Source organism: Schistocerca americana, chromosome 5 (assembly GCF_021461395.2).
Source record: "Schistocerca americana isolate TAMUIC-IGC-003095 chromosome 5, iqSchAmer2.1, whole genome shotgun sequence".
NCBI classification, from domain to species: Eukaryota; Metazoa; Arthropoda; class Insecta; order Orthoptera; family Acrididae; genus Schistocerca; species Schistocerca americana.
Window position 1 is genome coordinate 668,793,362 of NC_060123.1, and position 27,018 is coordinate 668,820,379.

Below are 27,018 nucleotides of genomic sequence, written 5' to 3' on the forward strand. Positions count from 1 at the left end.
GTGTAGATGTCTAGAACATCCAATATAAAAAACTTATGAGGGCGCAGAACGAAAAACATTTTCATCTGTGTTTTGACACTTCGTTCTTTGCCAAATTCAGATATGGCGGACACCAGTGATTTCTAGTGAACACTCAATGATATAATCTTTTGCCGGCACGCGCTAGAGCCATCTATCGGTAGGTCTGGTAGTTGAGCATCCCTCATTTCGCTAGCTTTAGACGCCTGTACGCTCAACAGTCAAAGACATTGCTACAGTTGTTTACATACACGCGAGTGTGTCAGTGATTACAGTTTACAGTCTAGCTGCTTTTTAGCGTTTGTATGTTACTATGGATATAAACGCTACTTTCAGCGTTTGTTTCCTGGGACAGTGCATACTATGTGCATTTAATTAACAAAGGACTTGTATGATTATCGTGGCTGGTTCTATAACGTTTCAAGTTTCAGCTCTAGTTTTTTTCAACCTCGTATTACCTTTCAAATTGTTTTACTGTTGTTAAACTGGTAGCCGGGAATCAAGGGCTCTTTTAAACCGTTTTGCCTTGTGAAATCAACAATGGTTCGGTACCTGATTCAAAATTAAAATTACAAAGAAGGGTAGTAGTCTTTAATACTACTGCCTGATGCTGCATTTATTAATTAAATATGAGCTGGTTTCCTTGTAGCACATAGGCAGCATAGATATATACCTAGTATATTCTGATTAAGCGTCTATCATGGCAGAGAGAGAAGCAGAAAGTGAAAAGTCGAAGACGGAGGCAGCTTCTACTCCTGTGATTTCGGAGCAGGAAAGGGAATGGGCACAGGCAGCATTAGCGGACTTTAATAAAGGAAATTTTTCGTCATGCATTCAATACCTAGCAAAATTAGAAGCGGCTCGACCACAGGATATTAAAGTGTTGCATAACAAAGCAGTGGCAGAGTATTACAAAAGTGAACTAAAGAAAACGGATCTATTCCGCAAAAATATGAATTTAGTTTGCTCTCAGGTTTGTAATTTTTTCCATCTTTTGCATATATCGAATGAGTCCCTGTACTGACATGATTTCCATATTTGCTTTGCTGAATTTTTTATCTTTTGTTCGAAATTGTTGGATTATTTGCCTGATAATCAATGTTCAACGTCTGACTTCGATAACTTCTTGTCAGTATTTTGAGGGATACTCTAACATGAATCTACAGGTTAAACCAGACCTTCACAGACAAACTTTCAGAGGTTGTTCAGGATCACCTTATGAGTATTTTAGTTGGAAAGACCGATAGTCTCTCTGGAGCTCATTTCAGAGTAATAATGTAATTATGATTTACTCGGTTTGTTAGTGCAGTGATCCTTGTTTCTGTGAAAATACCTTCACAAGTGTGAAAAAGCATTAAACTTAATATGTAATAACCAAAATGTACAACCCACAAAACAGAGCAACGCAAGAACCCTCAGACCCTACTGTGATGCAGGTGCTATCAGTGCAGCAGTGGCTCAGCGTGGTGTCCTTGTGTTGCTTTTCCATTGTGTGAATATCAGTCAACTCTTCATCTGTAAACCTCTCCCTAGTACTGCCGCATATCACTGTTAACGCATGATTGACATCACCAGGCAACAAAACCCTAGACATAACGGAGCAGTGCTGAATGCAGATTTGAAGGCAGTGTGGTAGGGAACATATTACTGTTGTCAACAGCAAGTATCCTGAGGGAATGGAAACAAGACACAGCGTTTACTATCGACGTTTGCAGTGTTGCGCACTATTTTCAGTGCAGTGTAGATACAGAACTAATTGGTCAAAAAACCAAACAAAATGCAATAACTCTGTAACAGGCCTCTGGAGACTGAGAGTCCCTTGTACTGAAATACTCAGAAGATACCTCTGAACATCATCAGAAAGCTTGTCAGTGAAGTTCTGATTCACACTGTACTTGGTATAGTATAAGAAATTACAACCCATTCTGCGTGTTCTTTAATTTATAAACCTACAGTTGTGTAGTAATAATATTATGATTCACATTAGATAGGTTGGTTAGATGCCTCTCGGCTTTGTTAACTGATTATATTTTCAAAGTATCCTACAAACTTTACAATTAAAGCAAGCTGCATCCAGGCTCTAATTTGGAATCGTGTCAATATCTATATTTGTGCAGAATTTTTTTTTTAAGATATTGATGCACTATGGATAACTGTTATCATATACAAAAATTCTGAAATTACTATTAATATTTTCTGTCGTGGACAGCAATGGCTCCAACACACTAGGCCAAAACATACCTGTAGTTACTTCAGCTGCTGTTGATGACCATTCATCCAAGATAACATGCTGCATTCTCTGTACCAAAAAATCATCAGTCCACTCACAAATTTAGTGTGAGACCCATATGACCATTGTTCTGTTAATATGCATAAATGTACTACTGAGACATATGCATATGAGAAGTCAAGAAGTATTGCATACACTTGATTTCATGATCTAAGGCTTTCTCACTGTCATATGAGAAAAGCATGAGTTACGTTCATGTGAGCAGTGTTTTTGGAATCCATGCTTGTTGGCATGGAGGAAGTCATTCTGTGTGAGGTAACTTATTATTTTTAAGCTATGTTCCATAACTCTACAGCAGGTGAATGTCATTGAGATTGTACGCCAGTTTTGTAGAAACTTCTGCTACCCTTCTTGAAGGCACTGTTGCTCTGTGATTTCTTTCAACCACTAGGCGCAGTTGTTTTTCATGTGAATTATGGTTAAAATGAGACCTGACTCAGCTGCAGTTTTGGTTTATGATCTGACAGGGATTCCAACATAGTATGAAGCCTTGTTTAAATTTAGTAATTGCAGCTGTTTTTCAATATCACATAGTGAGCATATCTGCTTTGCTTTGCAACCCTCAATTTTAATTTGTGAGGCATTCATGACTGTCTGTACACAAAATTGATGCCACTGACAGCCTTTGCTGTTGTCCCCATTTTAACCTGCCTCAGGCACCTAGGATTTTAATAATAATAATAGCAATAAAATGTACAAAATATCACAATATTATGAGGGCATGCTGAAAAAATAATGCATCTAAACTTTTTATGTGAAATCTCTTAAAGCTTTTTATTCTACATCTTTATTCTTAATGTCTACATATTTATTTCTCAACATAGTCACCCTGGCGATGAACGCATTTCTCTCAACAAAAGTTCAGTTTGTTGATACTGCCACTGTAGAATGTTTGACTTTGTTGACGGAATCACAGCCTCATCTACACTTGTACGACTTCATAACGATCAAAGTGAAGTCCGTGAATGTGTTTTTTAAGTTTTGGAAACAGATGAAAATCAAATGGGGCCAAGTTGGGATATGTGGAGGAATACTGACAACAGTGAGTCCAAGGTGTCAGATTGTTGCTGATGTTGCAGTGCACGTGTTTGATCTGGCATTATCATGCTGAAGGAGAGGGTGCTCCATGTGTGGATAAACTCTTCAAATTCATGCTTTTAGTTTTCTGAGTTTACAGTGTGCCAACATAATTATTTTACACACTGGCATGTTACACACTACAGCCCAGAGCCCTCTAGCGACAGAGGCTTGCCACTTGCATCATTGAAGTAGGAAAGTCGACTGAGTAACATGCATAACATGTTAGACCTCACCTGATCTTGAGGACAGAATAAAAACTTGGAGGAAGTACTTTTTAGCACGCTATTGTATAATGAGTTGTTTACATCAGTGCTTATTACTTTGTTCTAGAATAACTTCTGAAAAATTACAATGCAGAAGTGTACATCACTTGAAAACTATTTTCAGGACTTTTAGTTTTCATGCTGCTCTATTCTCAAATTTGGAAATTCACACATGAAAAAATGGGAACACTTATAGTCGCCCTAGTAAAATATTCTTTGGGGAGGGAGAGGTGCATGTGCAGTGTTTTTTTTTTTTTTTTTTTTAAATTGCTCCATGTTTTCTGCTATAAAATATCTGATGTGTGCTTGATTTTTGTTTTAGTGCTCACAAAGTAATATATTTATTAGGCCTACTTTCATCCAGTTCTCACAAATATATAAACATCACTTGTCAATTTCAGGCTCATATCAACATTGAAGACCTGGATTCATTAGAAGATGTAGAACATTGTGTTATATATTATAACCAAGCTGTTCTCTTATACCACCTGAAGCAGTATCATGCAGCACTCAAAATCATGAACAAAATTTTCAGCTTTATTGAGCCAATGGGTATGTATCTATCAATTGCCTTATTATATTTACTATATTTACTATATTAATGGGCCTTAGGAAAGTGTTTGATCCCTCCCGTCTGTTTTGACCCATGACGTCATCAATATGATGAAAATGCCTACTTCCAGTTATACAAAATGGCGATGAAGTCGTCACTACATACACATGCCAACAAATGGAAACAAAAATAAAGATGTTACAAGAACATATCACTCAAACAAGGAAATGAAACTAACTGAACAACTGTGGGAAATAGGGAGTTAGGTTGGGTGGGGACCAGCTAAACATATAACCATACAAAATACTGCATAATTCCAAAATAAATATTATTAAAAAACAAATTTCAGCTTAAGACGTAATGCTACAGCCACAAAACCAGCAGGAATCGTACACTTCACATGACCTATACAGCCCAAACAGAGCCCACAATACCAAAAAGCCAACATCTTCAGTTTTGAAAGGCAGAAGCAGACCTTTCCCTTGACCTATATAGCTCAAAAGTGGTCCTTGATACCAAAAAACCAACACCTATAACCCCAAAAAATGGAATCGAACATTTTTGTGATGTGTATAGCTGAAATGCAGTTCTGAATACCTACTGGCAAACCACAATCACAAACTTCACACACCTACATAACTCACAAAGCTCCACTTAAACCAGAATTCCAAATATTCAAAAACCTTTATATGCACTAGCTCAATTAAAACTCAACTGCAATATTATAAATATAAAACAGACAAAACATTAAAATTACTATAGAATAAAACAAAAATAAAAACTGCTTGCCAACAAAAGCCCCCGACAAAATCATCAAGGTTATCTGCCGGCCCCTCCCTCCTCTCTCTCTCTCTCTCTCTCTCTCTCTCTCTCTCTCTCTCTCTCTCTCTCTCTCTACCATAGTGATAACTGACACTCAAATGAACCCAATACCAAGGCAACATCCGCTGCCAGAGGGCACTATCAAATACAGCAACAGGATATCTACAGACATGAAACAACTCAAAAACACCACACTACACTGGCATTATACATCACAACACCATTCCATCATGGCTCAAAGCCGTTGGGTGGAAATGGATGCCTCCAATGACCATATTACTGTATATGGTATGGTAAAAGTTACACAGTAGACCCCACCTTGCATTTTTCATAGTGGATGAGCATCAAAATATTTATCCAAGGCTTGTCCATTGTCAAATATATGTGTCTTGGATTTACACTGTAGTTTCAGTTCTTATGATGAAAAACACATTAATGATGTTTAAATATGGCACAAATGTAAATATTGGGCTATGCAAAAGGTCAGTCTTTTAGCACAATCTTTATTTGGTTTTCTCATTTGTTGGCTTCGCCAGCTTACAACCAAATTATGAGCTTTCAACCTAACATAGACTGGCTACACTACAGATCAGTCTGTTGCCACAACCAAGATTTTGGAGGGGGGGACAGACTTTGTATTATTTTATGCATATATTTCCTTATAATGCTCTAGCATAAAATTTACATGTATATTTGACAAAATTCATGTAGCATTTACTGTCTACAGATGGATAAATAAAATAAAAAAATACGACCATTGCTGATGAAAGAGAAATGGATAAATAAAATAAAAAAATACGACCATTACTGATGAAAAAGAAAAATACTTTTGGAGATATAACTAATAGGAAAAGTGATAATATTATGAAAATTATGGATTGCTAGAATAGAATAATGATACTGTTTTGAAAAGGATAGATTGCTACTCATAGCTGTATGGACGCCATTATCATTAAACCATATAGTAAAGCTACATGCCCTCGGGAAACATTACGGCTGTAGTTTCCCCTTGCTTTCAGTCGTTCGCAGTACCAGCACAGCAAGGCCGTTTTGGTTAGTGTTACAAGGCCAGATCACTCAATCATCCAGACTGTTGCCCCTGCAATTACTGAAAGGCTGCTGCCCCTCTTCAGTAACCACACGTTTGTCTGGCCTCTCAACAGATAACCTCCGTTGTGGTTGCACCTACGGTACGGCTATCTGTATCAATGAGGCACGCAGGGCTCCCCACCAACAGCAAGGTCCATGGTTCGTGGGAAGGATCTATAAATAGCTAAAATGGTGGGAGGCTCCTGGTTCCAGGTTGCATGTAATTATTGACCAAATTTAAAATGCTGTCATGATCTATTCATAAATAAATCTTACATTAAAGAGTTAACATAATAAGATAATTATTAAAGTCAGAAAGTTAAGCCAGTGTAAGTCATGGTGTGCAAATTACCCACACTATACTCATCCAGTATTTTAGAAAGAGAACTTGGTGCCTTCCAATAAACTTTCAAAACATTTTCTCACTGGAAAACCCCCCCCACACACACACAAAATGAAAGGAAAAAAGTTTTTTCACTTACTACATTTTAGCACACATCATGTTTTTAGTTTATTATTTCTATACTACTTACTCTTCATAACACATTTTTCAGGCAGTATCCACATATACCACTGAATGTACGAGCAAAATTGTCTCATAGCATGACACGTTTCAGGAGGTATGATGTCAAAAACACTGAGATCCATGAAAAATTAGCTTTTCTTGAAATGAAACAATGGAAACTCCAGGATGAAGTATTAACAATATTAGGAAGAAGATAGATTGCTATTCAGTGTAAAGATGACTCATTGAGTTGCGCACAGGCACATTGAGAAGACTGTTGAGCATTACAGTTCTCAGCCAAAGTCGTCTTCTGCAAAGAAAACACACACACACACAGATACATGAAACTTCTGCCAGAAGTAAAGCTGTGGGTACCGGACGTGAGTCGTGCTTCGGTAGCTCAGTGGTAGAGCACTTGCCCGCGAAAGGCAAAGGTCCCGAGTTCGAGCCTCGGTCGGGCACACAGTTTTAATCTGCCAGGAAGTTTCATATCAGCGCACACTCCGCTGCAGAGTGAAAATCTCATTCTGGAGACAGATACATATTCACACAAGCAAGCATACCTCATCCGCGCATGACCACTAACACCGACAGCTCTGACCGGAATGTGACTGTCATGTAAGTACCAATCTGGAGTGGGGCAGGGAAGGTGAAGTGATAGCAGAGTATGGGTGGGTGGAGATAAAATTGCTGTCTGATGTTGGATGCACAGACTGACTGCCGGGTGAGGCTGCCAGGCACAGCATTGAAAGGTTGGGGTGGCAGGAGGGAGTGGTGAAGGGGAAGAGCAGGGAAGGAGGAAGGATGGATGAGTGCATGGGCAGGGGACAGTACACAGTGCGGGTGAGGGGACATGAAAAGGGAGGAGGTGAAAGGACAGAGGGGACAGAAATTGTTGGGTGTGTTGGGTGGGTTCCTGTAGGCTGAGGCCGGAATAATTTCAGGAGCAGAAAATGTGTTGTAAGGAGAACTCCCATCTGTGCAGTTCAGAGAAGCTGTAGATGCAGGTTAGGATCCAGATGGCTGAGGTTGTGAAACAGCCATTGGAATCAAGCATTTTATGTTCAGCTGCATGTTGTGCCAAAGGGCGGACTGCTTTGCTCTTGGCCACAGCTTGGCAGTGACCGTTAATCCTGGTGGACAGCTTGTTGTTTGTCATACCAATATAAAAAGCTGTGCAATGTTTGCAGCAGAGCTGGTATACAATGTGGCTGCTTTCACAGGTGACTCAGCCTTTAATGGGGTGAGAAAAGCCTGTGACTGGCATTGTTAGGCACTCCCAAATAGTGAGAGGCAAACATACAGAAGGAAGGAAAATAAGAGTTTACCATCTCACCAATAATAAGGTCATGAGATACAAAGTATAAACTCTGAAAGTGCAAAGAAAATTACAATACTTAACTTTTGCAGTTACACAGATGTGTCACAAGCAAAGGGCAACATACAAAATAATCAATCTTCTTCAGTATAAACAGTTCCTAGTCTGTGGTACATAGAGTATGCAAGCAAAGTAACTAGAGTTGACGCTGCTGTACAAGTGCATAATCTTGAAGCTGCTATTAAATTTTGGCATCACCAGTCGGTCACGGCGCTTATGTCCTCTTCACAGAGGGGCCACTGCTGTCACGTTGTTGGCCTGGAGAGGAGTTGGTCAGCGTGCGATTGGCTGACGTATTCTCACAGCCATCTCTTCTCTATCATTCCTGACTGGTGTGCTGGTGCTTGACTTTACGCCCTAACAGAGAGCACTTAGAAACTTCCAAGAACATATAAACATAATGTCAAACCTCTTTGCACTTTATCATTAGCCTGCAAGACACATAGTTAGAGTTTTGAATCTCCAACCGTAAAGGTTCTACATGCTTAATGTAAAATATTTAACACATTAACTCATGCACATTCAGACATTTGAAGCTGTTTTGTACATATGAGCTTGATTCTTTATAGAGTTGGAGTTGGGGTTATTGGTTTATAGTCTACCTAAACTTGTAGTTTCTCTCAAGAGCATGCAGTGTATGCTTCCGATATCTGGTTTTATACTTGTTAATATCACATATATTTGTCTACCGAGTGAATGGCACTGTGGTTAAGGCACAGGACTCCTGCTCAAGAGGAGCCAATGTTTAGTCGCCCATTCCACAACAATGTTTTAGGTTTTATGTTATTTCCTTCAGTCACTCACAGATAGTGTCAGTATGGTTTCCTTGAAAAGATCATGGCTGGTTTTCAGCCCCATTCTTGCACTTTTAGAGTTTATACTTTGTATCTCAAGACCTTATTATTGGTGAGATGGTAAACTCTTATTTTCCTTCCTTCCGTCTGTTTGCCTCTCACTATTTGGGAGTGCCTAACAATTCTGTGTTCAGTGTGTCACCTTGCATATACTATGTGATCAAAAGTATCTGGACACTTGCCTGAAAATGACTTACAAGTTCATGGCACCCTACATTGGTAATGCTGGAATTCAATGTGGTGTTGTCTCACCCTTAGCCTTGATGACAACTTCCACTCTCACAGGCATACGTTCAGTCAGCTGCTGGAAGGTTTCTTGAGGAATGGCAGCCCATTCTTTACAGGGTGTTGGACTGGAGAGAGGTATCGATGTCGCTCGGTGAGGCCTGCACAAACTCGGCATTCCAAAACATCCCAAAGGTGTTCTATAGAATTCGGGTCACGACTCTGTGCAGGCCAGTCCATTACAGGGATGTTATTGTCGTCTAACCACTCCACCACAGGCCGTGCATTATGAACAGGTGCTGGATCGTGTTGAAAGATGCAGTCACCATCCCCGAATTGCTCTTCAATAGTGGGAAGCAAGAAGATGCTTAAAACATCAGTGTCGGCCTGTGCCATGCAAAACAACAATGGGTGCAAGCCCCCTCCATGAAAAACATGACCATACCATAACACCACTGCCTCCAAATTTTACTGTTGGCACTACACACACTGGCAGATGACACTCACCGGGCATTCGCCATACCCAAACCCTGCCATCGGATCGCCACATTGTGTACCGTGATTCGTCACTCCACACGTTTTTCCACTATTCAATCCTCCAGTGTTTATGCTCCTTACACCAAGTTAGGTGTCATTTTGCATTTAACAATGTGATGTGTGGCTTTTTTCTCACCTTGCGCTTAACTGTCATAATACTTGCAGTGAATCCTAATGCAGTTTGGATTTCCTGTGTGATAGTCTGGATAGATGTCTGCCTATTACACATTACATTCAACTGTCGGCGGTCTCTGTCAGTCAACAGACGAGGTCAGCCTGTACACTTTTGTGCTGTATGTGTCCCTTCACATTTCCACTTCATTATCACATCGGAAACAGTGGACCTAGGGTCATTTAGGAGTGTGGAAATTTCACGTACAGATGTACGACACAAGTGGCACCCAATTGCCTGACCATGTTCAAAGTCCATGAGTTCCACGGAGCGCCCTATTCTTCTTTCTCACGAGGTCTAATGACTACTGAGGTCACTGATATGGACTATCTGGCAGTAGACAGCAGCACAATGCACCTAATGTGAAAAACGTATATTTTTGGGGGTGTCTGGGTACTTTTGATCATGTAGTGTACCTATATTAGTTTTAACATCTTTGATTTCCTTGGTAAAAATGATCATATTTAATGTTTGAAATGCCATTGCTAACATATTTTCATCACACGTTACAAGGCTATTGATCATTACTCTACGTTGCCTGAAATGACATTGCATTATTCTGAATAGATGTGTGTATTGCGTCCCTGCTTCTGACATGAGTGTTGTTGTGTTGTTGTTGTGGTCTTCATTTCGAAGACTGCTTTGATGCAGCTCTCCATGCTCGTGTAACATGTGGAAGCCTCTTCATATTTGCTTAACTACTACAACTACATTCATTTTACCCATTTATTATAATAAAGTCTTGGTCTCCTTTTACAGTTTCTACCCCCACACTTCCTCCCACTACCACAGACACAATTTCTTGATGTCTCAGGAAGTCTTCTGTTAATCAGTCTCTTCTTTTACACAATTTGCACCATAAATTTCTTTTTTCCCCAATTAGACTCAATACTTCCTAATTAGTTGCCAGTTCTATCCATATAATCTTCAGCATTCTTCTGTAATGCGACATTTCAAAAGCTATTTTCTTCTTGTCTGACATACTTATTGTCCACATTTTGCTTCTGAACAAGGTCTAACTCCAGACAGATAGCATCAGAAAAGGCTATCTAACACTTAAATTTATGGACTGAAGGAAGGACAGGCAATGGCTCCTAGATGGCGGAGAAGATAAATCGGTGGGGAAAGTTGAAAATTTGGGCTGAACGTGGACTCGAAAGCAGATTTACTGCTTCTCATGAACAGTTGCTTCAGCCATCCAGACACAGCCCTGACCGACACAAATTTCCAACTTATCATCACGCTCTTAGCATAGTGTGTGTGTGGGGGGGGGGGAGGGGGGGGGGGGGAAGGGGGGGGCGTGTGTGACATACTCACGGCCCAGTAATCCCTTCTGTGGAGATGCGTACATACATGAACACTACATCAGTAAAGTGAGGATAAGTTGAAAATTTGCATCATTCAAGGACCACATCCAGGTGGCTGAAGCAGTTAAGGCAACTGCTCATGAGAAGCAGTAAAAAAAAGTTCTGGTCCGGCACAAATTTTCAACTTTCGCCGTTGATTTATTTCAGTGCCCACTAACAGCCATTATTTATATATACTTATATTTATATTCAGTGGTAACAATTTTCTCTTTTTCAGAAATTTTTTTCTTGCTACTGAAGTAGTGCCCACATATGTGTGGATCTGTGCAGAAGAGTTTCTCTCCCTCCTCCCTCCCACTCCCCCTCCTCCCCATCCTCCCACTCCCCCTCTTCCCCATCCCTCCCTCCCCCTCCCCCCTCTCTCCCCCCTCTCACCCCCCCCCCCCCCCACCAACACCACCACACACACACACACACACACACACACACACACACACACACACTTGTCATTAGTGTGAGGATTAGTTCAGTCAGGTACTGTATCTGGATGGCTGTAACCATTAAGGCAACAGTTCATGAGAAGCAGTAAATCCAGGTTCAAGTCCTGGTCCACCACAAATTTTCAACTTTCCCCATTGCAGTAAAGTCAATGAAATGAATCAGAATCTCACAGATCAACGACATCACTTAGGAATGACATAACAAACACAAAAAATGCACTTGAAAATGGGAATCATTTCCCGAAATGCGCCGTGCAAAAAATAAAATAAGGAAAATCATAACTGGTAACTGATGAGTTATTTATAAACAAACCTATTTTTTCCACAGGTTCAGGCTTTCAGAACCATTTATAATGGATCAAATCAGTTTGATGCATGGTACTTGATGTCTGATGCCTAAGACAGTGAATTCTAAATACCTTGGCTGTCTCTTGGCAGTCTATGATATTGTCTCTATGACTTAATGTAATTCTGCAGACACTCATTTAACTTTCCTACTTCTCCATAAATAGGGACCGCTAAGTCATAACTGTTGTCCTCTCAACAGAATTTTTCAAACTGTGCTCCATAGTGTAATTGCAGAAAGAATACTGTGCTGATTGTAGGCCTGTATCAGTGCAGCGTCAGAGCTATCAGAGTGTCTGAGGCCTGTTGCCTTTTCTGCTGGTCAGTGGAAGGATTTCCACCTTTGCCAGTACTAGACTGATACTGTGTAGTCCCTGGTTGACAACGATCTCTGTGGCTGCTGGCGACGGTATTTTCAGATGAATGTGACTCACTGATGGGGATGACAAGAGAAGCAGAAATTGGTCCCAGTTTGAGAAGCAAGAATAAGAAAGTTAACAGACTGTGGAGAGAAAGCCAAGAGATATTTTGGAGTTAATTTTGTGCATACAGGAAAGTGCAGCAAGAAAAAGGCATTTAAATTTGTGAAACAGATGTTTGTATACTTCCTGCAGATAATGGCCATGCCAACATATTTGTTTCAGAAAAAAGGTGTTGGTAGCAGGAGGAAAAAGTCTAAACAGCACAAAAAGTAATTTCTTTCTTTATTATCAATATACTACAATCACTATTAGCTATTCCACCTCTCATGCCATTGGGATTATCCTGTTGAGTGACTATTGAACTACATGGAAGGATTATTTCCTTCAGTATTCTTTAAGTGGGTGTTATTAACTGCTGGCAACCAATGCTGGCTTTGCAAGAGCAAGACTAAGTATTTACGACTGAAAGACTTGTCTGGTGTAGTGGTAATTTTGTTTATGGGCCAGAGTTATAATTGAAAAATCAGTGGACAACATTAGGTAACTGAATATCATCACTTCCATATAAATTAAATAATTTAAGCAGCACAACCCACTTTCCGGCATCCTGCAGCACCCAAATGCTGCAATAGCTCCTGAGAATAGCTTTCTCATACAAACAGAAAAAAAATGGCGGGGGGACTGTAATTCATTATAGGTCAGATATTTTGCCTCAAATATTTATACAGTATGTACGCAACCAAATGTATGTATGTATTAGTGGAAAGTCCCTATAGTAGTTCCTGAGGTTAGCCATATATAGGCAGAAAAAGGCTGTGGGGGACTTTAATTTGTAACATATATAAAAGGAAACTCTTTGTATTTATGTATAGATTCTGGTGATAATAACTTCCTGTAGCTTATTGTCCTGGTGTAAATCTTTCAATTGGTTGTCACTTCAGCACTCTGTGTCTCCCTAGCCAATTATGTGACTAGAAAAGGTGACGTACCATTTAATGTAGGATCCAAAAGTTTTCATTTCTAGGGGAACCTCATGGTAGGTTAAGAAAAGGGAGATACAAATCCTTGGTCTGACCAGGATTCAATTCTGCAACCTTTTGGTTACTGGGCCTGCATTTCACTGCTAGACCAACAAAACCAACTTTCATTCAACTCTGGGAAAATGAGACCTACAGTTTAATATGGAGTTTTAACCACATTTCAGTTCTGATAAATTTGTACATCATTGAGAGGTGAATACTAGGTTAAAAGACAGCACTGAAAAATCTGTGCTGTGTCTGTGATTCAACCCTGCGACCTTTCAGTTTTGAGGCACACACTAGACCACCAGACGTGACGCAGATCCTGTTCAAGCTCTGCTTCTGTTTGGAGTTGCAATGGCTATACTGCTAGATGGCAATGCCATTCTTTTCACACCACAGTGCACTTTTAAATCATCATAGTTTAGCAAATTTCCATGCAATATTTATAAACTATTTACAGAAAGTGTACTTGTGAACAATTATACAGACAGAAGTGATCAGGGAACTTCAATGTATATAAATAGAGAAGAAAAGAAGATTGTGTCCACTACTTTCTCTTTGCTGTTTTTCACCACTGTACTTCATCTTCTATATAGTTCTCCTCTGTCTCTGTTCTTATTTAATTTTCTTTTGATGTTGTGCCCTCTTGTAGAATTTCATTTTACACCCACCCTCCCTATTTTACATTGTATGTCTGTTTCACCTTTCTGCTCATTTTCCCTTATTTTACTTGTTCTTGTAACTTGAACTTTATTGTATCTCCTCTCTTCTATTGGGACAGCTGATAATTTTCGCATCATTCCTTAAGTGGTGTATTGATGTATATAGACCCCCACACCATATGCGATGCACGCTCCACCCAACACCGTGATTGTGGCACTGCGTGTAATAGACACGAGTGACAACGATATATTGCAATCGAAGATTGTCTCACAACCATTCAGGCTGCCGACACCATAAGTGAAAATGCTGCGAGTATTCACAATAAATTAAAGGTTACTAAAAAAATGTGAAACATCAAATACAAAATAAAATAGTTTCTTATTTCTAGAGATTGAGCACTATTGACGTGTATAATGTTTTCATTTCACTTTAAGGTGTGCACTTTGCACATTTATCTAATTTTAATTTATTTTCATGTGATTATTAATGAAAAGTAAAAGATGGTATTAAATTGTGATTCAGTGTTTGCTAAGTAACATTTACACATGTTAATAAACATGTAATGTAAATAAAAGTAAAATAAAGTTGATTCCAACAAGATCTGACTCATGACTTTATGATCACCAGATTTCTACACTGCTCATTCAGTTACTGGCAGCTTTGTTAATAAGGCTGAACTGTTTTGTAATCAGCAGTGGTCAGACATTTTCTGATTTTTAAAGACTATTTTTTGGAGTGTTTTTGAAAACTGCATTGTACTGCATTTAAAAATTGATGCCAGGTCACTGACATACAAATCCCATAAGTGTGAAAAAATTAAAGAGAGCCATTCTGTAAGATCCTCTTCTGAGTAAAAAAGATGATACAAGCGCACAGTCTTACCCGACTGTGGTGGAAGAATGGATTTCTAGTGGAGAAAATTTGTGCTTTATATTAAAATGAGATAAACATATGCAATGTTAATTTCTTCTTTATTTAAACCATAATGCACCTTGTTTCTTGGCACATAATAATTACTGCTATTACAAAATATGATTTAATGAACAAGCCCTAGGCTTGTGAAGGAAGACAGAGAAAAAAAATACAGAAAGTACAGAAGGTATGCTACTTGCAAGAAACTGCAAACGAAGTTTCTAGAAGATTCATAATGAGCAGGATTCATGTTACCAATTCTTGCACTTAAAACATTGAATCCAATCATCTGATGATGGATTATTGTACTTTTTACTAAAGGTTCGAAAGTGATTGCTTTGCAGAGTTTCTGCAACAGTAAAAAGTTTGTGGATGTCAATAAATTTCTTCCATAGTGTAAGTTCTCCAATGTTTCAGCCACTGTTGCAAATGACCTTCCTCATGATGTTGAGAGTCATTTGCAATGATGGCCAAAACATTGGAGAATTTTACGTATTACAGTGCAGTCCCATAACCCAAAGAATTTTATTGCCAGTGACAATGGCCTTGCCTCACTTGAGATGCTTTATTAAAACTACTGCTCTGATATGTGACATTCAAAGGCAGATATCTTCATCAGAGAATGTGCATCAATATGGCGGATAAATGCCATATAGTTTGATTGCCTTTGTTGCCTTTGTCATTGGGTCCTTCCATCGGTAAGCGGTTGTAAATCATCCAGCAATAACTTTCTACTTAACTACATATTGATTGTGGTTAATAAGCCACAGGTTGCATTCTTGTGAAAAAAAGCCAGTTGATGGCCATGCAATGGTGGATACACTGGCTACCATCTGATCACAGATCACAGAAGTTGAGCACCACCATGCATGGTCAGTACTTGAATGATGGACCGTCCAGATACACCACATGCTGTCGATAGTTTTCCCTTTGCCTTTATGGCAGAGGGGATGGAGGGGTGGTGGCATAAATTCCCTGATCAACAATCTTTGTGCCAGTGTCCTGGATTAAATTCAAACCTCTCTGCACAGCTCTCATACTTGGGCGCTGATGACCGCACAGTTGAGTGTCCCACAAACCAATCATCATCATCTCATACGTGGCAAAGGAAAGATGCCTGTGAGTGCGAAGGATAGGGAAAGCTATCCCATTTAGGCAGGCGTACCTGCCTTTGGGGTCTCCCAGCCATTCATGGCATCTGCCTTTATTTTTTAATGGTGTGAGAAAGAAATGATCCAATGGCTATATTTTACCACTGCTGTGTGGAAGACTGGTACACACATAAATGCTGTGGTGTGCAATGAAGGATGCCATTCAGACTCAAATGTGATGAATAATTGTCCAAAACTAACAAAACTGGATTCTCTTCAGTTGGCTGTATTTTTATCAAACTGTTTTAGCCATGTCAGCTACAAATCTGAGTTAATGTATCCAATCTTTGAATAGATCATCAGTTACCCAGGAAGGACACCCTTCTTCCGACACTTTTTCATCTTTTATGGCAAATATTGTGCCTGGAGGTGTACAATTCCTCCTAGCTCCTGTAACACATACAATGGCTGTCAGATAAGCTCCTTTTCTGGATCCAATTTTGCTTATGTACTTCTTGTGATCATGTTGCAATCATTCCCTGAGGTTTGTTAGGAACAGTTGTAATCCCTCGCTCGTCCTATTAAAAACGTGATGAGCGTTCATTAGGGTCGAAAGATTATCGAAGAAGATGCTCATTTGCTGCCTGTTGAACCCCATCACATGTCCGAGGTTATTTTTCTGTTGAATGTTATGGTTAATGTTTAGTCTCAGCATGAAATCATAAGCCTAGTCCTTTTCCAGCTATCTTAGATGCTTGTGAAATTTATGTTGTTATTCTTAGAAATATTATAAGCTAATATTGTGACATCTTGGGGTGCCGCACCATTATATCTCTACAAAACCTGTATTGTTCCATAAGTTCCAATTCCTGCTCATCATTTAAAGTGCTCCCAAATCTTCCAAGTTTGCTTATTCCAAAAATCTTTAAAAAAGGTTCAGATTATTAACTCATTAACTACCAGATGTTTTTAATTTCCCTTATTGCTATTCATTTACATCCACATTGTAAGAAACACACCTAATTTCAAGTACTGCAGGAACATTTTTTGAGAAATTTCAAATTGTGGCTCCATCCCTAAAAGAGGTTCATGAGAGACAACATCTATTTTTGATGCCACTGTTCGAAGCACTCTGTGTGTAGTCCCACATCAAATTGTTTTCTTAAATACATTTCCTCTGTTTCCCCATTTCTGTATATTCAAGGTTGTGTTTTATGGGTGTTTTAATGTCAGGAGGAACACAATTGTTTAAGGATTTAGTGAAAGATTTTCGACCATCCATTTTTTGATCAGATATTGGTGAAGACAGCACAAGATTTGTCCTGACAACCACGCTTCTGTAACCCCATCAGGGACGCAGTACAACTCAGTGTATAGGAGCTTATCAGTACTACATCAGTGGCGCTGGTGAGCAAAGGGAAGGCCTAGTTTTATCCCTTCTTTTGATTCTGTATTTTCAAATGTTCCATTCCATTTTGCCAGTCATCCCTTTTGCTTTTTATATTCTGTGACAAGTTTAGGTAGGGGATGTTAAACTCTTTCTTTGCAGCTCTGTGCCATCAATTTACTTGTAATAGAGGCTCAGTGCTTCCATGGTCAGATAATAGATTGAAACAGCTGTTGTTATTTGTAATTATAGTCAAAAGTTCATTTTGCGAATCAAATCTGTAGTCATATGTTCCACGTTCTTATTTCTTCATCCGCTTGTCTGTTTAAATGGAGCATTTATTCATTCCGTTGAACTGAAATGTTTCTGTTGCTCAGGTGTCAATATCTTGCAAATGTTTAATCAGAGAAAATCCCATGAGGATTTGTCAAAGTTTGTGAGTCTTTTTCGTCGCTTGAGCCTCGACAGGTTTGTGTAATAAATTCCAGGTGTCTTTGACTTGCATTCATGCACCTGCATTGGGTAACAACAGTAATGCCAATAATATCAGTGCTAAAAAGTTTCAGAGAACATGCTAAATTTCAGAAAATTTCAGTTTGGTTTGTGAGTCTGTGGGCAAATCATGGAAAGCTTATCCTGTTCTTCTGCTGTAATACCTTAGAACTTCGAGTTGTCATTGAGATGGAGAAACCATTTGATTTCGTATTACCTATTTCAACCTGTGTATTTCCTCGTGCATTAGATGTCCAAGTAATAGTATTCATGCCAAAAGAAATCTTCTTGAGAAAGAGAATGATAGCCAGTGAAGAGAATCTGTGCATCATATGAGACAAATGATGCCTGTCATCTGGACTTTAAGGTCATACTTAAGTCATTCCAGCTGCTGGCAGAGAACATTGACAATACTGGCCATGCTCATGGAGCTTCAGTGAAGGTTTTATTTATTTATTTATTTATTTTTATTTTTTAGGCATTTCTACATCCATTCCAGATAATGGTAGCTGTGGGAGACATGGAAGTATAAGTGTAAGATCGAGGGAACCCCTCCCTCCCCCAAAGATGAGAGTATTAAAATCCAAGTGGTTGACTGCCAAAGCATTTGCAACAAAGTGCTAAAGTTTGAAGTGCTTCTAAAAAGCAATGAGACTCACATAATACTAGGTACAAAAAGATGGTCAAAATTCAAAGTTCACAACAGTGAAATTGTTGGGAAAAATGAAAGCATGTGTCGAAAGGATAAGCTAATAGAAAATGGAGATGCGGTATTGGTCACAGTAGACGAGAAATCCATATCTACTAAGAAAGAAAGTGAAGCTACTGGCTAGATTGTTGGGGCAAGATTCAAGATCAGGGATGGGCATACAATTATAATTGGATCCTTCTATCAACCACAAGACTCACCTGATGTAAAGAACAACTTTAGAGAAAACTCCATTCACTAGTACATAAGTTCCCCAATCATGCTGTGATCATCAGAGGAGACTTTAATCATCTAAAAATCAAATGGGACAACTTGAGTTTAGTTAGTGGGTGTAACAAAACATCCCGTGAGACATTGCTAAATGCTTTCTCTGAAAACTGCCTGGAACAGATGGTTCGTAACCCCACACATGGTGGAATTATATTTGATCTGATGGCAACAAATAGACTTGACATCTTTGAGGCTGTCTGCATTGAAGCTGGTATCAGTGACCATGAGGCAATTGTAGTAGCACTTATTACCAAAGTATAAAGGACAACTAAAACAAATAGAAGGTTCAGTGAATTAGATAAAGTAGTGTCATACGTCAGTGGGAAACTTGAAACTTTTAGCTCAGGACAGCAGCATGTAGAGGAACTGTTGTTGTTGTTGTTGTTGTTGTGGTCTTCTGTCCTGAGACTGGTTTGATGCAACTCTACGTGCTACTCTATCCTGTGCAAGCTTCTGCATCTCCCAGTACCTACTGCAACATACATCCTTCTGAATCTGCTTAGTGTATTCTTCTCTCGGTCACCCTCTACGATTTTTACCCTCCACGCTGCCCTCCAATACTAAATTGGTGATCACTTGATGCCTCAGAACATGTCCTACCAACCAATCCCTTCTTCTAGTCAAGTTGTGCCACAAACTCCTCTTCTCCCCAATTCTATTCAATACCTCCTCATTAGTTATGTGATCTACCCATTTAATCTTCAGCATTCTTCTGTAGCACCACATTTCGAAAGCTTCTATTCTCTTCTTGTCTAAACTGTTTATCGTCCATGTTTCACTTCCATACATGGCTACACTCCATACAAATACTTTCAGAAACGACTTCCTGACACTTAAAAGTATGCTTGATGTTAACAAATTTCTCTTCTTCAGAAATGCTTTCCTTTTCATTGCCAGTCTATGTTTTATATCCTCTCTACTTCGACCATCATCAGTTATTTTGTTCCCCAAATTGCAAAACTCCTTTATTACTTTAAGTGTCTCATTTCCTAATCTAATTTCGTCAGCATCACCCGACTGAATTCAACTACATTCCATTATCCTTGTTTTGCTTTTGTTGATGTTCACCTTATATCCTCCTTTCAAGACACTGTCCATTCCATTCAACTGCTCTACCAAGTCCTTTGCTGTCTCTGACAGAATTACAATGTCATTGGTGAACCTCAAAGTTTTTATTTCTTCTCCATGGATTTTAATACCTACTCCAAATTTTTCTTTTGTTTCCTTTACTGCTTGCTCAATATAAAGATTGAATAACATTGGGGATAGGCTACAACCCTGTCTCACTGCCTTCCCAACCACTGCTTCTCTTTCATGTCCCTCGGCTCTTATAACTGCAATCTGGTTTCTGTACAAATTGTAAATAGCCTTCCGCTCCCTCTATTTTACCCCTGCCACCTTCAGAATTTGAAAGAAAGTATTCCAGTCAACATTGTCAAAAGCTTTCTCTAAGTTTACAAATGCTAGAAACATAGGTTTGCCTTTCCTTAATCTATTTTCTAAGTTAAGTCATAGGGTCAGTATTGCCTTACGTGTTCCAATATTACTACGGAATCCAAACTGATCTTCCCCGAGGTCGGCTTCTACCAGTTTTTCCATTCATCTGTAAAGAATTCATGTTAGTATTTTGCAGCTGTGACTTATTAAAGTGGTAGTTCAGTAATTTTTACATCTATCAACACCTGCTTACTTTGGGATTGGAATTATTATATTCTTCTTGAAGTCTGAGGGTATTTCACCTGCCTCATACATCTTGAGCACAGATTGTAGAGCTTTGTCAGGTCTGGCTCTCCCAAGGCTGTCAGTAGTTCTAATGAAATGTTGTCTACTCCCGGGGCCTTGTTTCGACTCACGTCTTTCAGTGGTCTGTCAAACTCTTCACGCGGTATCATATATCCCATTTCATCTTCATCTACATCCTCTTCCATTTCCATAATATTGTCCTCAAGTACATCTCCCTTGTATAGACACTGTATATACTCCTTCCACCTTTCTGCTTTCCCTTCTTTGCTTAGAACTGGGTTTCCATCTGAGCTCTTGATACTCATAAAAGTGGTAATCTTTTCTCCAAAGGTCTCTTTAATTTCTTGAAGGCAGTATCTATCATACTCCTAGTGATATACGCGTTTACTTCCTTACATTTGTCCTCTAGCCATCCCTGTTTAGCCATTTTGCACTTCATGTCGATCTCATTTTTGAGACTTTTGTATTCCTATTTGCCTGCTTCATTCACTGCATTTTTGTATTTTCTCCTTTCACCAATTAAATTCATTATCTCTTCTGTTACCCTAGTATTTCTATTAGTCCTTGTCTTTTTACCTACTTGATCCTCTGTTGACTTCACTATTTCATCTCTCAAAGCTAGCCATTCTTCTTCTACTGTATTTCTTTCTCCCATTCTTGTCAGTCGTTCCCTAATGCTCTCCCTGAAACTCTCTACAACCTCTAGTTTAGTCAGTTTATCCTGGTCCCATCTCCTTAAATTCCCACCTTTTTGCAATTTCTTCAGTTTTAATCTACCATTCATAACCAATAGATTGTTGTCAGAGTCCACATCTGCCCCTGGAAATGTCTTACAATTTAAAACCTGGTTCCTAAATCTCTGTTGTACCATTATATCATCTGTCTGAAATCTACCAGTATCTCCAGGCTTCTTCCATGTATACAACCTTCTTTCATGATTCTTGAACCAGGTGTTAGCTGTGATTAAGTTATGCTCTGTGCAAAATTCTACCAGGCGGCTTCCTCTTTCATTCCTTACTCCTATTCCATACTCACTTACTACATTTCCTTCTCTTCCTTTTCCTACTATCGAATTCCATTCACCCATGACTATTAAATTTTCGTCTCCCTTCACTATCTAAATAATTTCTTGTGTCTCATCATACATTTCATCAATTTCTTGCCATCTGCAGAACTAGTCAGCGTATAAACTTGTACTACTGTAGTAGGTGTGGTCTTCATGTCTATCTTGGCCACAATAATACGTTCACTATGCTGTTTGTAGTAGCTTACCTGCACTCCTATTTTTTTTATTAATTATTTAACCTACTCCTGAATTACCCTATTTGATTTTGTATTTATAACTCTGTATTCACCCGACAAAAATTCTTGTTCTTCCTGCCACCGAACTTCACTAGTTCCCACTATATCTAACTTCAACCTATCCATTTCCCTTTTTAAATTTTCTAACCTACCAGTCCGATTAAGGGATCTGACATTCCATGCTCCGATCCATAGAACGCCAGTTTTCTTTCTCGTGATAACAACGTCCTCTTGAGTAGTCCCCGCCCGGATATCCGAATGGGGGACTATTTTACCTCCGGAATATTTTACCCAAGAGGACGCCATCATCATTTAACCATACAGTAAAGCTCCATGACCTCAGGAAATATTACGGATGTAGTTTCCCCTTGCTTTCAGCCGTTTGCAGTACCAGCACAGCGAGGCCGTTTTGGTTAGTGTTACAAGGCCAGATCAGTCAATCGTCCAGACTGTTGCCCCTGCAACTATGACTACTATGACTCAAGTGTAAAAGAATAATTGGCCATCAGCTGTATAGATATGTACCCAGTAGAAGAGTTCATGATAGGAGGGAACCTCCATGGTATGCAGTCACTGAAAAAAAAAAATCCTTCTAAAGAATAGAGTACTACTGCATGCTAGGTGTTAAACAAAGCAGAGGGCTATAGATGTAGATCGAAACCTGTATGGTTGTCAAGAGAATAATGCGTCAATCTTTCAGTGACTAACATGGCAGAATATTGTGTAATGATCTTTCACAAAACCAAAAGCAGTTGTAGTCGTAAGTAAAGGTTGATAGCGGCATCAGAGTTACTGTCCAGTCACTTGCGAGTGATACAGATGCTGAAACTGAGGATAGTGAAGCGAAACCTGAAATGCTTAACTCCATTTTCAAATGATCATTTACAAAGGAAAACCCAGGGCTGTTGCCCGAATTTAATTCCCATACTACTGAAAAGGAGAGTAAAATAGATGTTTGTGTCAGTGGCATTGAGAAACAACTGAAATGTTTAAAACTGAGTCAAAATCCAGTGCCGAATGGAATTCCTGTCAGATTCAACATTGAAATATTTGCAGCTGAGTTAAGGCAGTCGGGCAGATTTCCAAAAAACATTTGACTCAGTGCCGTATCAGTGCTTAGTATCAAAAGTACAGTTGTGTTGGGTGACAAGCGAGTTTGTGACTGGATTGAGGATTCTTTTGGTGGGCTGGATGCGGCAACTTATCTCGGATGGAGAGTCATTGATGGATGTAGAGGTAACTTCCTGTGTGCATCAAGGAACTGTGTTGAGACACTTACTGTTCATGTTGTGTATTAGACGTCGCACACAGTGTTAATCATAATCTCAGATTTTTTGCAGATAATGCAGTTATATATAATGAATAAGGTAGTCTAAGTGCCTGCGTTGTTCCTAACAAGTGTCATATTCCTTCAGACATGCCTGCGTGGAGGAAAGAACAGGCACTGCTGCGACTGCAGCCATTATGAAATACAGGAAGTGTATTCACAGTTGCAAATATGGACAACAGTCAGCTGTATAATGGAATGACACATGGTTGACAACATGTGGAAGTTTGGGTAGATCATGGTCAGATAACCTAACGGTAAGGCGACCACTCACAGTTGGTTGGTTTGTGGGATTAAAGGGACCAGACTGCTACAGTCATCGGTCCCTGACCACTCACGATAAGCAGAAAATCTGGGTTTGAGTCCAGTATAAATTTTCATTGTCATCATTCCATTATACAGCTGATCATTGACCATATGCGCAACTTTGAATACGTTTCATGTATGTATAATGAGATTTCAAAGTTGTGCAAAGATTTGGAGCTTGTTTTAAATCTTCGGAACATCAAATAGTACACTTCATGGAACCAAAAGATGTATTATCCTTTGTCTATAATATCAGTGAGTCACAGCTTGAATCAACCAACTCCTACAAATATTGGGGTGTAACATTTTGTTGGGGTATGAAATGAAATTTTTCACACAGTCTCAGTTGTTGGTAAAGCAGATGGCAGACTTTAATTCATTTGTAGAATACTATGGAAATCCAATCAGTCTACAAAGGAGATGACATATAAAACACTCATACAACCCATCTTAGAATATTGCTCAAGTGCGTGGGACCCATAAAAAAAAAGAGTAACAGGGTATATTGAAGGGATACAAAGTAGGTTTGGGGACCAATGGATACAGATTTGTGTGATCCATGGGAGGGTGTCATGAACATGCTGAAAGAACTGAATTGACAGACACTCAGAAACCATCCAAAGTTTCTTAAAACCAACTTTAACTGATGAATCTAGGAATATGTTACAACACAATATGTACCACTTCCATAGGGATTGCAATGACAAGATCAGAGTAATTACAGCTTTCACAGTAGCTTTTAAGCAATCGTTTCTCACGTGATCCATATGGGAATGGAACAGGGAAAACCCTAAATTGGTACAATGGGATGTACCCTCTGCTAAGGACTTTGGTTTGCAGAATATAGATGTAAATGCAGATGTTGCCGTCTGACAGATAATATGTGAGACAGTTGTGTCATTGAACAGCTTCTCAAAACAGTCTACCAGGCATTTACTGTGGATTTTGCTAATGAGATCGTTTCTCCTTGTCTCTGCAGCATCAAAATTTGTGTGCACTGTCAAGTAATTGGGTTGTTTTCGCTCCCACTTTAAATTCAAAGAAAATTTTCTCTTTTTAGCAGCCTGTGGGGCTGCATCTACATCTACGTCCAAACTCAGCAAGCCACCACATAGTGCGTGATGTAGGATGTCTTGTACCACTACTATTCATTTCCTTTCCTGTTCCACCTCCAAATAGAGTGAGGGGAAAATGATTTTTGATGTGCCTCCATTCAAACCTCTGTTCATGGTCCTTACATGAAATGTATGTTGGCGGTAGTTAGAATTTTTCTGCAGTCAGTTTCAGATGCCAATTCTGTACATTTTCTCAATATTGTTCCTTGAAAAGAACACTGCCTTCCCTCCTAGCATTCCCATTTGAGTTCCCAAAACATCACCATAATACTCGGATGTTGACCGAATTGACAGGTAACAAATCTAGTAGCCCATCTCTGCATTACTATGATGTCTTGCATTAATCCAACCTAGTGGGGATCCCAAACACAGGAGCAGCACTTCAGACTGGGTCGCAGTAGTGTCCTGTCTGGGGTCTCCTTTACAAATGAACCACACTTTTCAAAAATTCCCCCAATAAACTGAAGTCGACCATTCGCTTCCCCTACTGCAGTCCTTACAAGCTTGTTCCGTTTCATGTCTCTTTGCAGTGTTACATCTGAATATTTAACAGTGTGACTGTGTCAAACAGCACACAACTAAAGCTGTATTCAAATATTATGGGATTATTTTTCCTACTCATTTGCATCACCTTACATTTTTTTCTACATTTAGAGCTAGCCGCCAATCATCAACCCATCGTTTCTACTTGTACTTGTCAATGGTACAGCATGTCCACCAGAGGGGACTCATCCGTTACTGTCACACAATGAATTTTAATACATCCAGGAACATCTGCTGGTTGATCATCATTGATAATATCATCATTAATATCTTCATTGTCGGAAACTGCATCGACCCATTCTCGAGGAATTTCTGCAACACGGGACAACAGTGAACGCCCAGCGTTACTCGCAAACCTTGACTACCCTTCGCCAATCGATAAAATCACCACCCCGGGAATTTTATGAGACAGCCATTCACCACCTTGTGTCACAGTGGGACAAGTGTCTCAACAGCCAGGGTCAGTACTTCTAACATACAGATGCTGGTTTCTGTAATTATGCCTCCAGTTCGTTTCTTTTTGAATGCCCCTTATATGTTACCACTAGGTGACGACCAAGGCAGCTAATGGGTTAATTTTTGCTTGTTTTTACATAGGCAACAGTCTCCACAGTTGAAAAGTAATATTAATAAAACTATACTTGAAATTTCTGCATACCTTTTTAAAACAGTGTATGTGGTCAGCTCCACTTATTTTATGCTCCCTCACAACTTGTCATATAGACTTCCTGTGATTCAGCTCCTCTTTTGCAGCTACCAGCATTTCTAAAGTGCATGCCCTCCATTCAACTCTAACTCTCTCTCTCTCTCTCTCTCTCTCTATCTGTCCCCCTCCCTCCCTCCCCCCTCCCTCCCTCCCCCCTCCCTCCCTCCCCCCTCCCCGTCCCCCCTCCCCCCTTTCTCTACAAGTGAAGTATAAAAGTACAAAACAAATTTGTAATTTTCATAAATGTTTCTAGCTTTGTATCCTTGTGAGAAGGATAAGATTACAAACTATGCTGTTTGTTGTGTCGGTAGCTGGGCCGACACCGTGAAGTTGAGATGGCTGAAAAGGCAAGCTAGACTAACGCAGACGGGCGTGAAGTACTGGAACAGGATACGTAATTAATGTTAGGAAGAAAAGTACGGAGCAGGTTTAATACTTAACTTTACTCATTGATTGAGGTACATCGATCTTGACGATACACAGGAGGCTTTAAGTACAATCACGGTATGGCTAATGGCGCCTTGCTAGTTCGTAGCCATTAACTTAGCTGATGGCTATTCTGTCTCTCGGCTAATGAGAGAGAAAGGCTTCGTATATCTGGTCGGTAGCTAGGTTCTCGTACAACTGGGGCGAGTGCTCTCTCGTATCACGAGACCTGCCTTGGTGGTGGCGCTAGGTCTGCGATTACACAGTGGCGACACGCGGGTCCGACATGTACTAAATGGACCGCGGCCGATTTAAGCTACCACCTAGCAAGTGTGGTGTCTGGCGGTGACACCACACTGTTTTTATCTCACTTGCAACATATAAACTTTCACTATAATATGCAGATGCAACATTTGTCTGCACATGGAAACACTTTGTATGAAAACCGGTTTGTCAAATGATGCATCATAGTGCAGATTGTCCATAATTAAAGTTCGAACCATGGCTCAGAATGACATCAAATTTGAACAGCATAATATTGATGCATGGGGAAACGTCATTAAAAAATAATATCTCCAATAGATGACACTATAGATGTCATTATATGTACACTAACAGACACATGATACATGGATGTTCCTCAG

General features: G+C 39.6%; 1 protein-coding gene across 1 annotated transcript in view; it reads left to right on the top strand.

Moving 5' to 3' along the window:
• The first annotated feature begins 265 nt into the window (after positions 1-265).
• Positions 266-27,018, top strand: part of LOC124615895 (CCR4-NOT transcription complex subunit 10-B) — a 152,304-nt gene continuing 125,551 nt past the window's right edge. The window contains exons 1-2 of the mRNA XM_047144069.1: positions 266-991; positions 4,053-4,203. Coding sequence (XP_047000025.1) covers positions 719-991; positions 4,053-4,203 — 424 coding nt within the window. The 5' untranslated portion in view covers positions 266-718. The remainder of the gene's footprint in view (positions 992-4,052; positions 4,204-27,018) is intronic.